Source organism: Nilaparvata lugens, chromosome 4 (genome assembly GCF_014356525.2).
Source record: "Nilaparvata lugens isolate BPH chromosome 4, ASM1435652v1, whole genome shotgun sequence".
In the NCBI taxonomy this organism is placed as follows: Eukaryota; Metazoa; Arthropoda; class Insecta; order Hemiptera; family Delphacidae; genus Nilaparvata; species Nilaparvata lugens.
The window spans coordinates 75,869,916-75,886,429 of record NC_052507.1 but is presented as its reverse complement, the minus strand read 5'-3'; the positions used below and the strand labels follow the sequence as shown (position 1 = coordinate 75,886,429).

The 16,514-nt window shown below is 33.9% G+C and overlaps 1 protein-coding gene across 1 annotated transcript in view; it reads left to right on the top strand.

Annotated features, from left to right (window-relative positions):
• LOC111047607 (serine/threonine-protein phosphatase 2A 56 kDa regulatory subunit gamma isoform) overlaps positions 1-16,514 on the top strand; it is a 116,724-nt gene that overhangs the window by 87,317 nt on the left and 12,893 nt on the right. The window contains 3 exon segments of the mRNA XM_039426487.1: positions 8,352-8,489; positions 11,029-11,103; positions 15,700-15,830. Of these exon segments, the coding sequence (XP_039282421.1) occupies positions 8,352-8,489; positions 11,029-11,103; positions 15,700-15,830 (344 nt within the window).

The window sequence follows — 16,514 nt, the reverse complement described above, 5'->3', positions numbered from 1 at the left end:
AATTCAAAATTAATTGTTTCAAGTGTTGTGTTTTGTTTCAATGTGGAAGTTAGTGAAGAATTGAAAAGTCGCACATAACCTTTATTTGGACAATTTATTTTATGAAATTGGGATGAAAAGAAGTTTTGAACTGTAGTCTGTTTCTTTGTCCTTGAGTTGATTGTAAATGATGGATAAATGAATATAATCTCTTTCACGGAAAGAATCCCCAAATTCAATTACTGTAACTGAAAAGACTACACAATCAAGTTGTAGAAATGGAATTTACTCCTCCAATCTGAGGGATACTTTGAGAGAATGATTTCATGATTTTCTGAAACAAGACTTTCATTGACAAAGAGAAATCTTTGAATATTGATGATGGCGAACAGATAGGTTCTCTCTCATAAAACTTGAGGTTGAGAAAAATCTACTATCTGCCTCACGACACTGACCTAGATAAACTCCCTTAGAACCATAGGAGAAAGATATTATAAGAAGATATTATGCCATGTTATAGGGCGTTTATGTTCCAAATTTCACTGTTAACTCAAACCTATACTCCTAGTAGTTCATTTTTGTAAATCTATGTGACGCTGGTAGTCTCTCATACTGTGCAAGGTCTATAAATACAGGTAAGATACACTCATGTTCCTTATGGAGCGGCCATTTTATGGGGTCTTTATGGCGGTACTTTTGAAAATCAAATCTAATTCAATTTGCTCGTAACAAAATTATGCATTTTAAAAACAATATCTAGTTCAGATAATATATTATGTATTCAGGTTTTCAATTTTTTAATAATGAATTTTCAATAATAAATGCTTCAATTATCCATTTATTTATCATTAAAAATTTTTCTTATTCTTGTAACTCAAGGATTATGATTCAAAAGGCATTGGTACTAGACAGAAATATGCGAGGCCAATTTCAAAAAGAGTTTCAAGTTCCCGATCAATTAAATCTAAAAATCAACAATTATTCAGTTCCTAGTTGGAATCTAAATATTATTAATTTGTCGTAACAATTTATTTTACAATTCAAAGCCAAGCAATATCACTTGAACAATATTACAAAATAACATAATTATCATGTTGTTCAATCTATAATGATAGCAGCTGATAAATTTGAAAATTGGTGAACTAGGACCCCATAAAATGGCGATTTTGCAATGCATCACGGGATTGTGTCATGACCTGTATTTATAGACCTTGATAATGTGCAGTTCTTACTCTCTCACTCCAACAAAACAGTAGTCGACATCTTTAAGGTACCGTAACAAAAAATCGGCTTAAAATTTGGAACATAAATAACCTATACTAAGGGATATCAACTCATTTTTACTCTGTGGTAGAACTGTGGCCTATTGATTTTAACTCACATTATTTTCATATTAAAATTTTTCTATCTTTTTGATTCTCCTCGATACAATCAGGATACGGATACATACATTGGGACTCTGATATTAGGATGAAATGGATAATAGGTTGGAATGGTTGTATTCGTATTGAAATTGCTGATGTCAAATAATGTAAGTGCAGACATAGAAGAGCCATCAACCCTTTCCTCGACTGATCACTTCAGTGGGCTGATCAATTATTGTTGTAGTCTCCCAATGTCAACGGTTTAGTGCGCTTTAGCCCTGCTGAATGCCCCCGTTAAACTGTGTGCTAAATGCTGGACAACTGTTCAATAGCAGCAAGAGAGAGAGAGAGAGATTGAGAGGTTGTGAGTGAGTGAGGGTGAGAAAGTGAGAGGTCAGGAGTCTTCCTCAACCCTCCAATTCCCCCATCACTAGCAGTAACACAGCACTATTAGAACTAATAAAATATTCCTTACTACATGCATAATGTAAACGGGGAGAAATGATGACCATGCGCTGACATGACCAGTCTCTCTTCTTTCTTTCTCACTCTTTCTCTCTCTCTCTCTCTCTCCTGTCTTCACCATCCTCCACAACCCTTCTTCATTCGGCTCCGTGGACTTTCATACTGTGAACTTTAATACTAACCCATTTAGCTTGGACTCCCCTAGGAACAAAATTCAACCGTGGACTTTCCTACACTGCAACCTGTATTGTCTAACTTGTATATATGTTACTGTTTTTGTCTAATATTGCATCTGAAAGGCTAGGTGCATACGAGATAGTCAAGACAAGACACGTTTAGTCACAATACTTCACATTGTTGCTTATGATGCAACTCACACTGATTAGTCATTGCAATTAGACATGTCATCACAAGCAACTATGTGAAGTATTGTGACTGATCATGTCTTGTCTTGTTTTGTCTTGACTAACTGGTGTGTGCCTAGCTTAAAGATGTTATTTTCTGCTTCAATTTTGCATCTATACTTTGAAAAATAATAGACAATCTGCATTATATCATAGAGTAACAATAGCGTAAGTAGAGTAACAATAGCGTAAGTAGATATCCCATGGTATAGGGCGTTAAGTCGCAACTTTTACTGTTATCCCAAGCCGATTACTGTCGATTTTTACTGTTTTGACCGGGTAAGAGTGTATGAACGGCACAATACTGATTGATTGAGTACTTTATTTATGTAGATTACAAAATATACTGGCTTATACACTTATATACAATAGCTTACAATAGGCTACAGCAAAATCATGGATGAATTTACAAAATATAAATTAAGAAACTAATCATTGAGCTGTATATAATATGAAAAAAAAAACAATTTGTAATAACTATAGATAAAATAGATAATATTGTTATGCATCTACATAAATTAGCGGAGCTTTGGACATATAAATGCCCATTCTTCGGAAAGAATATTCGAAGTATTCTTCCCACTAACTCTCTACCAAAAAATATGAGAGACTACCTGCGTCATAAACCTTCACGGGAAAGAACTACGTGGACTATCGGCTTGAGATAACAGTAAAAGTTGCGACATAAACGCCCCTATACCATGGGATATCTACTTATGCTATTGTTTATCTATGATTTTATGAAAACTATTTCAATTGAGGCGTTTTGTTTTAGAGACAAAAAACACATTTAGTCGAGATGAAAACTTGTAGACCCATTAACGCACTGTCAATATTGCAATACGTATTTTTCAAAAACTAGTAGCTCTGTGAACAGTAGACCTCACGCAGTATTCTCATCCACAATTACCTGATTGGAACTATAGACCTTATGGAAGTACAGCAATAGACTGGCTTCTCCACACATCTGTGTAATCACTTGTCAGCTTATTTCTGATGAATAATTCTATAGTCTGATTTTTACTCTAATATTGGCGTATGAAGGAGGCTCCTTTTTCCTTTTATATTATCCTTGAAATGCAAAATTTCCAAAAACCTTGTATGTACGTCGACGTGCAATTAAAAAAGGAACATACCTGTCAAATTTCATGAAAATGTAGTCTATTACCGCGTTTCACCGTAAATGCGCAACATATAAACATTTAAACATTAAGAGAAATGCCAAACCATCGAATTGAATCTTAGACCTCACTTCGCTTGGTCAAATAGACAATCTGCATTATATGAAAACTATTTCAATTGAGGCGTTTTGCTTTAGAGACAAAAAACACATTCAGTCGAGATGAAAACTTGTAGACCCATCAACGCACTATCAATATTGCAATAGGGTTTTTTCAAAAATAATATTTTTCAATAAAATTTACAACCGTACAAAGAATTCTGTGAAGACTGTCCACTCTACTGTAGAGTGCTGGAAAAATATTCTTCAATTTTCAATTATTACAGGCTACTGCTGGACATGAAGATAACAGAAAAGTACTTGATGTATTGTTTGTAAAAATTATGCCCCCTTAGTTACCTGTAAGAAGTGTCACTACACAAAAGTCCACTAATCTGCTCCATGCAAATAACAGTAAACGTTTACTGGACAGATATCTATATAATTATATAAAAGTGAAATGGCACTCACTGACTGACTGTCTACGGGACCGAAAACGTTCAAATTTGGTAGGTATGTTCAGTTGGCCCTTTAGAGGCGCACTAAGAACGGATTTGGAAAAATCTCGAAAGATACGCCCAAAATCTGCATTTTCTAGCGTTTTTTAGCGCTTTCTCAGCTTTATCGAGAACAAATGAACAGAAAATGTTCAAATTTAGTACAGAAGCTCAGCTAGGGTGTAATAATGTTGTGTTAGAAGGAATTTGCAATAACGTCAAAGATACGCCCAAAATTAGCGGCTTTTTATCAGATTTATCGAGAACAAATAAACAGAAATTGTTCAAATTTAGTACAGAAGCTAAGCTAGGGTGTAATAAAGTTGTGTTAGAAGGAATTTGAAATAACGCCAAAGATACGCCCAAAATTAGCGTTTTTTGCGTTTTCTCAGTTCTTTCATCAAGTAATAAACAGAAAATGTCCAAATTTTGGACAGAGGTTTAGGTAGGGTCTAAAAATGTTGTGATGAGGTGACTTTAATATTTCATCAAAGATAGGCCCAAAATCAGCGTTTTTCTCAGCTTTTCTGCGTTTTCTCAGTATTTTGAATTTGTGATGGAATGAAGCAAGCTCAAATGAAACATGCAGGCGAGCGAAGCGAGCCCGCTGTTCTCATTTCTGGACGATCCAGTCGGGGGTCCAGGGGTCGGAGCCCCCTGGCTAGACGGATACGGCGAGCGAAGCGAGCCTGACGGCTAGTAACAGTATAAATGTATTAAATGTGTTCGTAGTAAAGTCCACGATTGAATGTTGCCTCGTAGTAAAGTCCATCCTTAATGGGTTCAGATCAAAGTCCACCGTATGTAAGTCCACACCACCCTTCACTCCACAACTTAACCTTTTGTTTTTTTCCTTTTCCCCTCTTCCTCTTCCTCACACCTTTCTGGCATTTCATGTTGCCTCTGCCCCCGTTATCGGATTATCGATTACACGTAATGAAAAATGTCAAACACCACCGAAGCTTTCATTCCATTTTCCGGCGCCTACAACATTCCCGCCATTCCGTTACGTGTCACGTGACAGTTTGACAATCGTAATCATTAGTAATACTGTGTCTCTACCTGTTCTCTCTCACTCCCTCACTCTCTCTCTCTCCATCCCTCTGTCCGCTCTTTCAACCCTTCCCTTCTCCTTTGTTCGTAGTGTTGGTTTTGCACACCTGTCAATCACCGCGTGCCTCAAATACTATAATAATATTATTTACCTCTGGGAGTATTCATTTTTCAATAACCACCAACCCCAGCAGTGTTTGATTGAGCTGCTTGTCAATAATGGAAATAACAGTGTTTATTATAGTGTTCGATATTATTTCCTCCTATATCTCGTTGCATCCATTCTATTGTTTGGTCGTGTTCCTCATGTGGAACGGATATGAGAATTAATCAGTAATGTGAAACGTATAATTATTCAGTCAGACATATTTTATAGGGGGACAATTATTGATGATTTGTGGGAGTGTTATGAAATAGTTATTTGTATATCTAGAGTGAAAAGTGCGACTTTTTCTCCCTGTGGGAAAAAGTATGAAGCCCCGAGGCGAAGCCGAGGGCAACAATTTTCCCGAGGGAGAAAACGTATTTTCCGCTCGTGATGTACACAACATTTTTCCTCCATCTACATTTTTTTATAGAAACTGCAAATAATATCATTTTAATAACTTACGTATTGGTGACAATGTTTCCTAACAACATAACCTAAAATCTGAAACCTAAAAACCGGTCGTCTGATTGGCACTGCCGATTGCGCTATCTATCGGCAAAAAATGTAACAATTATATCAGCTGAGCAGCTACCAAAAATGGCTGACTCCAGATCACGCGGTTCAGATTAGAAATGCAGATCAAAAATATTTGTTGGCTGGTATTTTGAATAGAATAAAATATTTTTAAAATTGTATAAATTTTTATCGTCTACTAATATTAAGAATATAATAATTATCATACAAACATATATTTCATGAGTTGATCAAATTTCTGGTTGTGGTATTGAATTCAGTTGACTCAATGACAGACACCTCTATTATGCTTTCTCATCTGAGCTTAGACCTTCTAACCTATTACAATATAAGTTTTAAAATAGAGATCCCTCCCATGTTATTTAAATGGAGTCACTTTTCCTCCCTAGGGAGTTTTTCTGTTTTTTACTACCGAGAGCGAAAAAGTGACACTTTAGTATTTATGTTTCAGGGAGTAAAGTAAGTACTTTAGACAGTAGGTGGAGGAAAAAGTTATTCTCCTCGAGGGTGTAATTTAGGGCCGGTTTCCGAGCTTCAGCCGGATTCAGCTAAGTTCTAGACTTTAAACAGCTGGAGTCAGAAAATTCGCTTTCCAAAACGGGGCGTAGTCGCAGTTTTTATAACAGTAGTCGTACTTTTTATTTTCTCATTTCTATAATATTATTGGAAACGTTTTTCCTTGACGAAATAAAACATTTCTAAATAATTCAAAGTAGCTGAAACTATTTAATTTAATTAGTGTTTAATTTTCTAGTTTTTTTTATATTTAATTCAAACATGACTATGACAATAACTGCGACTACGTCCCGTTTTGGAAAGCCAATTTTCTGACTCCAGCTGTTCAAAGTCTAGAACTTAGCCAAATGCCGAGCTCGGAAACCGACCCTTAATGTTTCCCTTTCGCAAATAGTTGCAGTTCTCTGTATCATTTTAAGTGTATATTTTTCGCTAGATAATGCCACTTGAAGTTTTGTTTGTAGGTGAGTGATGAGATGTAATTATCAAACTTGGGGTGGGATGTGCGTTTGGCCAGGTGTAAAGATAAATAGATTTTGGCGTTATCACTAGAATTATCCATATTTCAATGTTTATTCAGGGCATAGGTCATGTTGTAAATTATTCTAAAAGTAGTAATTAGTCCTAAATTAGTAATTAGTCAAGCATAATCTTAGCATAAGTCTGTACCCTACGTAGCGTATGATGAACATGTGTGTGTTCACACATATGCAACACACTTGTTCTGTCGTTAGTGGCTACCTTGAGGCTGTGCAAAGGCTAAAAATAAAACTTTTTACTCGTGATATTTTTCAAAGTTTTTGATTTGTATATCATCAAGCTATCAAAATTAAAAAGTTTTCTCAGGGGAAACATTTTTTCTGATCATTACTTTTTGAGATATGAGCGCCTAAAGTTTAAATTTTCGGGACAGAACATTTCAAATTCGGTAAGAGATAAATCCATGAGATTTAGAGGATAGATCCTTCATGGTATTGTTGATCTAGTAAAACAAAAATATTCTGAAAATATCAATTTTTAAGATAGTTATTCAACTTACTAAAAATAACTTTAGTGAGTTATTTTTGATAAATTGAATAACTTTTTCAAAAATCGATATTTTCAGAAAATTTTTGTTTTGCTAGATCAACAATACCATGAAGATCTCATTGATTTATATCGTACCGAATTTGAAATGTTCTGTCCCAAAAATTCAAACTTCAGTCGATCATATCTCAAAAAGTAATGATCGGAAAAAAATGTTTTCCTGAGAAAACTTTTTCATTTTGATAGCTTGATGATATACAAATCGAAAAACTTTGAAAAATATCACGAGTTGAAAGTTTATTTTTAGCCTTTGCACAGCCAATCAGTTATATTTATAAATGATTTTCGAGAAGTTCTTCAGCCAAGCATGATTGTTTACTTTCCTCCTGTTATTATAGTATCTCAAGTCACATGGACGGGAAGGGGCCTTTTGCAGGCGAGAATGATGTTTCTAGTCGAGGTGTTAGCCGAGACTAGAATCTCATTCAAGCACTGCAAAAGACATTCACGTCCAAGTAACGTACACTATTTTTTGTCATAACAATCTAAAAAAGAATAATAGAAAAATAGAAAACATTACCTGCTTGTGCTGAAGTTACTACATGTATTCTATAAACATAACCTGGTTTACAAATTCCGAATCAGGAATTTTGTGGAAGTTGACAAAATTTCCACCTGGAGCGCTAAATGGCGGGTTTTTGCAACAGTTTTGCTGTTCTTTTTCGGAACTATTAAACATACTCGACTGTAAAGAAAACATATGATTTCATTACAGTAGAGTATGCTGTTATGAGTTATTTGTTCTGAAAACAGCTGTTTACCGGATTGATTTCATGCATGGAAAACAGCTGAGATTGAATGACTATGACAAAAAAGTTATTTTAGTCATCAATAGAAAAATCTTGCAAAATAACAGGAAAGAAGGATGCTAGTACCTATTTCAACGATTCTGAATGGTTCACAAAACGTGCTTGGCTAAGGACTTCTTGATAATCATTCATGAATATGGCTTTTAATTTACATTCTACAATGTGTACTGCACCTCGTATGAAACTTCTCAACAACATTATTTTCCTAAATGCATACTAAATTATTGAAAGTTTTTGTGGAAATTTGAAAATTGATGATTGCTTATTTTGATTGCAGTTCGCCGTGAACCTGTTCCGAACACTTCCGCCGTCGAGCAATCCGAACGGGGCCGAGTTCGACCCGGAAGAGGACGAGCCTACTTTGGAAGCTGCCTGGCCCCACTTGCAATTAGTTTACGAGTTCTTTCTCAGGTCAGTATATTACTACAGAGAAAGGTAGCATAAGAAGATATCCCATGATATAGTGAGTTTATGTTCCATATTTCACTGTTAACTCAAGCTGATAGTCCAAGTAGTTGTTCTTGGTAAAGCTATGTGACGCTGGTAGTCTCTCACACTGTGCCGTTCTTAGAGCTTGTTCACATGACAGCGATTTATGCTCGATTGTCACTCGATTTAATTGGCAAATCGCTCGGTTTGCCAGCCTCGTACACATGACAGCGATTCATGAGCGGTTTGCGCTCGGTTATGATAAATAATTACTAGGTACAACATCTATGTACTCAATCTTAATATCTTAGTCTATGTACTTAATCACTATATTACTCTTTAACATATATTTAAAACTTTACTGCTCTTATCGAAACCGCTCGGTTGACTGAAGACATGTGTACGCTCTCATGCCTGCTCTAGTATATCGAGCCGCCCGGCAACCGAGCCGCGATTCGCCGGCGACTACTAAAACCGAGCGATGCATGTGTACGGCACCATGTGTTTCCCTATACCTGGCAATCGCTCGGTTTGTCAACCGCGCGACAACCGAACGTAAATCGCTGTCATGTGAACAGGCTCTTAAGGTGCGTACAGATTTACGCGCCGCGAACATGAGCAATTCACTTTTAATCAGCTGATGCCAAGCTTTTTATATCTGTATCTTACCGTTTCTGTAAAAATACAGATATAGTCAGCTGATTAAAAGTGAATAGCTCATGTTCGCGGCGCGTATATCTGTACGCACCTCAACACTCTTACCCGCCCAAAATAGTAATAACAGTCAGTTGTCGATATTAAACTGCTCGAGTTAACAAAAATCGGCTTGAAATTTGGAACATAAACGACGTATACCATGGTATTTCTTCTTATGCTATATTTTCTCTACAGCATTACCAAACACAGCACACATTATTGCCCGGTTTGCACAAGAATCTGTTGAATTTTAAAGGTGATTGACGGATAAATGCCACGAGAACCAATCAGAGAAGCCTTCTCTGATTTGTACTCGTGTCTGTTTATGATTCAATTATAAGGGACAATTGACTTGAAATTGTCGCAACCACCAATTCAAAAATATTTTAATTTTTGGGAAACTAGTCAGAGTTGCACCATTTTTAATGTTGAAGTCACATTGAGTAAACTCTATGATATTGATGTAACAACACAACATAGTATCTAAAAAGAGTTGCTTAGTCTTCATAAATGCTTAGTTTTTATTCGATATTATAGCCTATATTTATTATCATTATTATTTACTTATTTCATTGACAATCACAAATCATAATTACAATATATAATATGATTTGGAGAAGCCAACAGGCACAGCCCAAAACTGTCTTCTCCCAAATTTTATAAATAAAAGTTTCAAAAAAGAATGTGGTTAAGATTTCACTTTTCACCTCAAAAAGTCCAATTTCCACTTCAAAACTAATGATCAAACTAAAAATTTTAAACTTTGATATTCAAAAAATAATTAAAAACAAAAAAATCTCTATAAATTAGAAATTTTTGAGTAATTTTGCAAAATTTTGATCCAGATATGAATACCTATCGCAACATCACCGTCACTAGATCAAGATAATCATAGTTTTTATAAACTATATGATGAAAAGTATGAATTATTACCCGAAGACTGGTGATTGGTATTAGAAGTTTCGGCTAAAGTCTACGTCCAGTGCCAAAATACCTGTTATCAAATTTTTGGTTGGGATCGATTTAGTATTGTTTTTAAAATAAACTAAGTTCAAAGTAGCACGATTTCACATGCATTTAACCTTTAGTTATCTAACCTATAGTAGCTAAGGTTTGGAAAAGCTTTAGGTTAGAAAAGTTTTGGTTAGGAAAGCTTAGTTAGGTTAGGAAAACTTAGATTAGGAATATCATAATTTGTTGATGTCGATAATCAAAATGGCTGCTACTTATTAACCTATAAGTATGTATGTAAAATTGTGCTACTTTGAACTTAGTTTATTTTAAAAACAATAGTGACCGCCGTTTAATTTTAGTGATTTTGTGCTGAAAATAACATACTAAATCGATCCCAACCAAAAATTTCATGAACGGTATTTTGGCACTGGACGTACACTTTAGCCGAAGTTTCTTGTTTCCAGTGAAAAAATAGCAGTTAATATTTATAGTTCAGAAAAATGTACTGACCAGTCTGAAAACTAAATAGCAATATTATTTTATCCTATCAAAATGTATGTTTTGGTGGTGTTCAAATGTATTGTGTAAGTTGTGACATTTATTCTTAACTATTCATAATAATCGAAGAGTACTAGTTATAAAAGAGTTTTAGAATTTTACTTGAAATAATGCAAAAACGTTCATTAGATTCAATGATAACCTTTTTTCCATGTGTATGTTATTCAATTTTCATATCAATTGTGGTTTTTGCTATTGTGCTGAATTTATGCTGCATTCCAAACCTTGATAATAATATGCCAATCCTGCATTAAAAACATCACATGTCAACAAATTATAATAAAATATTCATAACCTTCTTATGAATGACAATTTAGGGCCGGTTTCCGAACTCGCCTGATTTCCAGCCGAATATAGCTAAACGATTTATTGATCAGAAGTTTGTGTTACAGGTTAGTGCAGTTGAAAATGTCTCTGAAATATTCTTCTAATATCATAGAATGATTTACATTTTATTTGTAATTTGAGATAGATGAAATATATCAGTGTAGGTATTGAAGTTGAATGCTTTTTTACATCATCAGTCCATATATCTATCTATATAAAAGCGAAATTGCACTCACTCACTGACTGACTGACTCACTCACTCACTCGCATAACTAAAAATCTACCGGGCCAAAAACGTTCAAATTTGGTAGGTATGTTCAGTTGGCCCTTTAGAGGCGCACTAAGAAATCTTTTGGCAATATTTTAACTCTAAGGGTGGTTTTTAAGGGTTTAAAATTCGTCTTTTAGCATGTATATTCTTCTGATTCTCTTAATTATAATTGAAAAATGTCCATACCATATGTCAATATAGAACTATAATCTAGAGAGAGTACCTCTTGGAAACAGTTGTTAACTGGTAACTAAATTAATAATTTTGTCAGTTTCGCATTAAGTTGAGTTGACTTTGTTAGGTTGGCACCAAGTTGAAGATCGAAATGCATTTATCGCGGAAAAATTGATTGGGCACTGCTACCGTACTTCAATCAGAGCTATTCCTGGGAATATTATATTACTAGCCGTCAGGCTCGCTTCGCTCGCCATATCCGTTTAGCCAGACGTTTAGTCTGGACCCCCGACTGGATCGTCCTAACATATGATAAAAATGCTCAAATGAAAAATGCAGGCGAGCGAAGTGAGCCTGCTTATCACATTTTTGGACGATCTAGTCGGGGGACCAGGGGTCGGAGCCCCCTGGCTAGACGGATATGGCGAGCGAAGCGAGCCTGACGGCTAGTCATATATATATATATATTATATATATATATATATATATTATATATATATATATATATTTATATTTATATTTATATGTATATATAGTATCTCACAATCATATTATTGGGATGTTCCGGAAAGTCACTGAATTGCACACCCTCTCTAATAGATGGAAATAAATTGGAAGTTGCATTTGTTCAAATGCTAATTGATAAATAATTATTATAAAACGAAATTCCAATTAAATACTGCGAATCAACCTGAAGACTTGTGGTACTGCAAATTTTGACAACAGGTTTAGCTAGGTGGAAATTTGATAAGCGCTACTAAATAATTCCCGGGCTGACAAATAATTTTTGTATAGTAATGCTCATCAAATTTCCACCTAGTTGTTAACCCTGTTGTCAAAATTTGCAGTACCACAAGTCTTCAGGGTGATTTGCAGTATTTAATTGGAATTTCGTTTTATAATAATCACTTTTTAATATTTCAAGGATTTCAATACACTACTGTGTGGATAATAATTATCAATTTGATATTGTGATTGTGGAATGAAATAATATAAAATAATGTAGAATTGTAATTGAATTCGTTTTAAACTGATTTAAAAAAAGTCCAAGTGTCAGATCCAACTTTGAATCAAAGATAATCCTAACATTTTAAGCGAGCAATTAATTCTATATATCTGTTTATATTTTTAATATCGGGGCACCGAGCTTCGCTCTTTATTTATTTATTGACTTGATTGACTATATTTATTATTGATTATTTATTGACTTTATTTATTGATAAACCGAACACTATTCTTTAAAATAATTTGGGAAGTACTAACAGGCACAGCCCAAAACTGTTTCTTTCCCGAATTTTGATTTATACACTATAAATAGTCCAGAAAGTAGGTTCAAACATTTGAAAACAAAAAAATTATAATTTAGATTATATACAAACCAAATAAAATAACAAAATAACACTCACTAATCACTTGAAATTGTCAAATAATGATCAACTTTGAAAATTATGATATACTCCAGTTTAGGAGGATTTTCATGTCATGTCAACAAATCAGATTATGTTGATCAAATCGATTAAATTGTAGCTAGATAAAATTTCTCGCTGATTGATTATGATTACACAACTGGAAATAATTCTGTCTCTCTCCCACACAGGCACATGCATCTCCTGTTATCGAGAGACGACGAAATTATCATTTGTTTTCCAAGGATGAATTATCCTTTTGATGTCGTTCAGCGAGTTTTCCAAAGAATGCAATCGAATCTTTATATCATAAAACCCTACTATGTTCCAAATTTCGTGAAAATCGTTAGAGCCGTTTTCGAGATCCGTAAAACATAAATAGCCAGATATAAAAATAACCAGATATAAAAATAGCCAGATATAAAAATAACCAGATATATAGATAATACAGAAATTGCTCGCTTTAATATAATAGGATATCTGGTTATTTATGTTCAACGGATATCGAAAACTGCTCTAACGATTTTCACGAAATTTGAAACATAGTAGGTTTATGATATAAAAATTCGATTGTACTAGGTCATCCTTGGGAAAACTCTCTGGATGACATTAAAAGGATAATTCATCCTTGGCTGAAACAGCTGAGACTTTCGTCGTCTGTGGATATTAAAAAGTAAGCGAGTGATTCTGTGGAAAATCAAAATATTGCATCCCCGAAATTCATAAGCTGACGTATAGTCAGCTGTAAAATATAAACACGATCATTTTAGAGAATTGTGTTCTGTTTATCAATAAATAAAAATAACGAGTGAAGTTCGGTGCCCCGATATTAAAAAATGAACAAATCAATCAATCAATATAGATAATATTTGTAGTGCATCGTTCAGAATGCGGTACTAGCCTTAACATTGAGATAAATTCTAGTAAATAACGATCCCTCTGTTGATAATATTAATTTATTAACGATTTATCAAAAGCAACTTCAATGCCAAAAATGCACTATTGCAGTTTCCAACAATGCCGGAACTTTTGGCTGCATGCCATCTAGATTCGACCCAGCTTAGCAAGTCAATGCCAGCATTATCGCTCATTTAGTGCATGTACCAACTATTGCAACATTGCCAGATTCCTATCTTCACCTCGTATTGTCTGTTCCTTTCATGATCAAGATGTGTTGATATATTTTAAAATTTGAGATAAAAACAATTTGTTTTCTACGTTACTACGTAGTAGCATTGAGGAAAAAGATACCGTTAATCTTAAAAAGATTAGAAAGAATAATCTTAAAAAGATTAGAAAGATAAGAAAGGATAATCTTAAAAAGATAAGAAAGAATAAACTTAAAAATATTATTTATTTATTTATTTATTAGATAGAGCGAACAATACAATAGTCGGAAAAGAAAAAACAGGCTATTGCCCAAAACTTCTTCAATTTCCTGATTTTGTCACAAATCGTCCAAATATTATGTAGGTTATGTTCACTTCAATTTCAACACCAAATCTTCAATCTGAAACTATGAATCAGATTATAAACTATTAAAAATTATAAACTATAAATTAGAAAGATAAGAAGGAATAATCTTGAAAAGATTATTCAAACATTATTCGTCCATGGTAGTAGTAAATAGATAAAGAAATTGAAAAATCAATAATAAGTATGAATTTATTTAAATGAATGAATAAGTGTAAATTAATAGTTATGATTTTTTTTAAATAGCTTACTCAATTATATTACATATTGATAAGTGGGATATGTTCTCAATATTAATAATTACCATATTCCATTCCTAGTAATTCAACTTCCATGTAGATCAATGTAAGGGCGAGACCATATTAGGCGTTTTTTTACAGGCGCCAACCCAATCAGCCAAGCCAGAGCTTTCTGCCTTGCTGACTCTGAAAACGCTTAATATGGTCTTGACCCAATTCTTTCTTCTAAGAAGAATAATCATTATTCTTAGATTTCCAGAACAATGAAGAATATTGATAGAATCTAGAAGAATTTTATCTGGATCCTGTTTCCCCAGACGCATTATTCTCTGTAGAAAACTTTTTGATACTATTTCAACTATAAATAAAATCACTTCACTTATATGGGTTACTTTTGTTCAAATTAATAAAAACTATATAAAAAATGTTATAAATACTATTTCAACTATAAATAAAATCACTTCACTTATATGGGTTACTTTTGTTCAAATTAATAAAAACTATATAAAAAATGTAAATTTTTTTTTATTATTTTAAAGCTTCTAATAAAGGGTTGTTTTTATTATTTTAATTGTCTATGATAGTTATAACAAATAATTTTTAATAATTCATTATTTTTTCATAAATTATTATAGTTATCATTATTAAAGGCATATTTTTGTTAACTAATAATAACTTCCAGTTGCGAACAAAAAAATTATAAAGTATTTAACTTTGCATTAAAATTTAGTGTGTTAAATGTAGGTTCTAAATAATTCCAGGATTTATTTATCAATTAATTACTAATTAATTAACGTGTCGTTATGGATTTATGCAAAACCAATACCACTCGTATTCATTAACTCTATTTTGACTTCTGTTCTTGATGCTGCACAATGTAGTTTCATTAATTTATTTATAAAAACAACAGGTTACCCCCATGTGTCTCCTTTACAAATACAGCACCCCAAAGTGATGTATTGTAACAATGAAAATACAATTAGCAATAAAAAATTACAATTAAAGTATTGAATATGTTTATACGTAGAAGTGGAATGTAGAATAATCCTGTAACGGATTATTGTCTGCGTGTTATTAATATGTTGTAAATGTTTTCAGCTGCTTGAGTTATTCGACTCCGAAGACCCGAGGGAGCGAGACCTGTTGAAAACTACATTGCATAGGATTTATGGCAAGTTTCTTGGACTCCGGGCGTATATAAGGAAACAAATCAATAATATTTTTTATAGGTAAGATATCTATAATTGTTTATACTACCATATAAAAAATAAATCATCTCACTGGTCCTTCTTTCCGAGACGCTCGCGTTCCCTTTTGGGCGCCTGTGTGGTGGACGTGCAAGCGCCCGCCGTGGAGGCGTATACAATTGGGCGCCACGAGTATTTTCCTGGTCCGTAGACGAGTTAGAGGATATGTTCGGGCTTTGCCAGGCCCACGTACCGCCGGAACTGTATAGTGGTGGTTCCACTCAATGCAGACAGGCTAAACTCCTCTATGATTCTCGCTTACTGACTTATACTGGACGGTGCAGAGGAAACGCATGTTTTTCGAACCGTTAGTACTCGTCGATGGGAGGGGGTATTGCCCTGAAACCAATGTTAGCAGACGGCCCATACTATGCCATTTCAGTTAATTCGATAACCATTAACCATTAGCCATTTTATGCCATTTCGATAGTAATTAACTAATAGTGAGTACGTTTTTGTATTCAAATTTTCCAAATAAGTGCACTATTTCTTGAGTTTTTAATTTATTGTGATGTATTTTGTGATTCATTTAAGGAATAAATTCAACCTTCAAAATTCAAAATATTCAAATGATTATTCCTGGACCGAAAATCAAGTGACGAAGCAGTGTGTGATTACATAACCTTATCTTTTGGACAACATTAACATTTTATCAAAGTTTTTGGA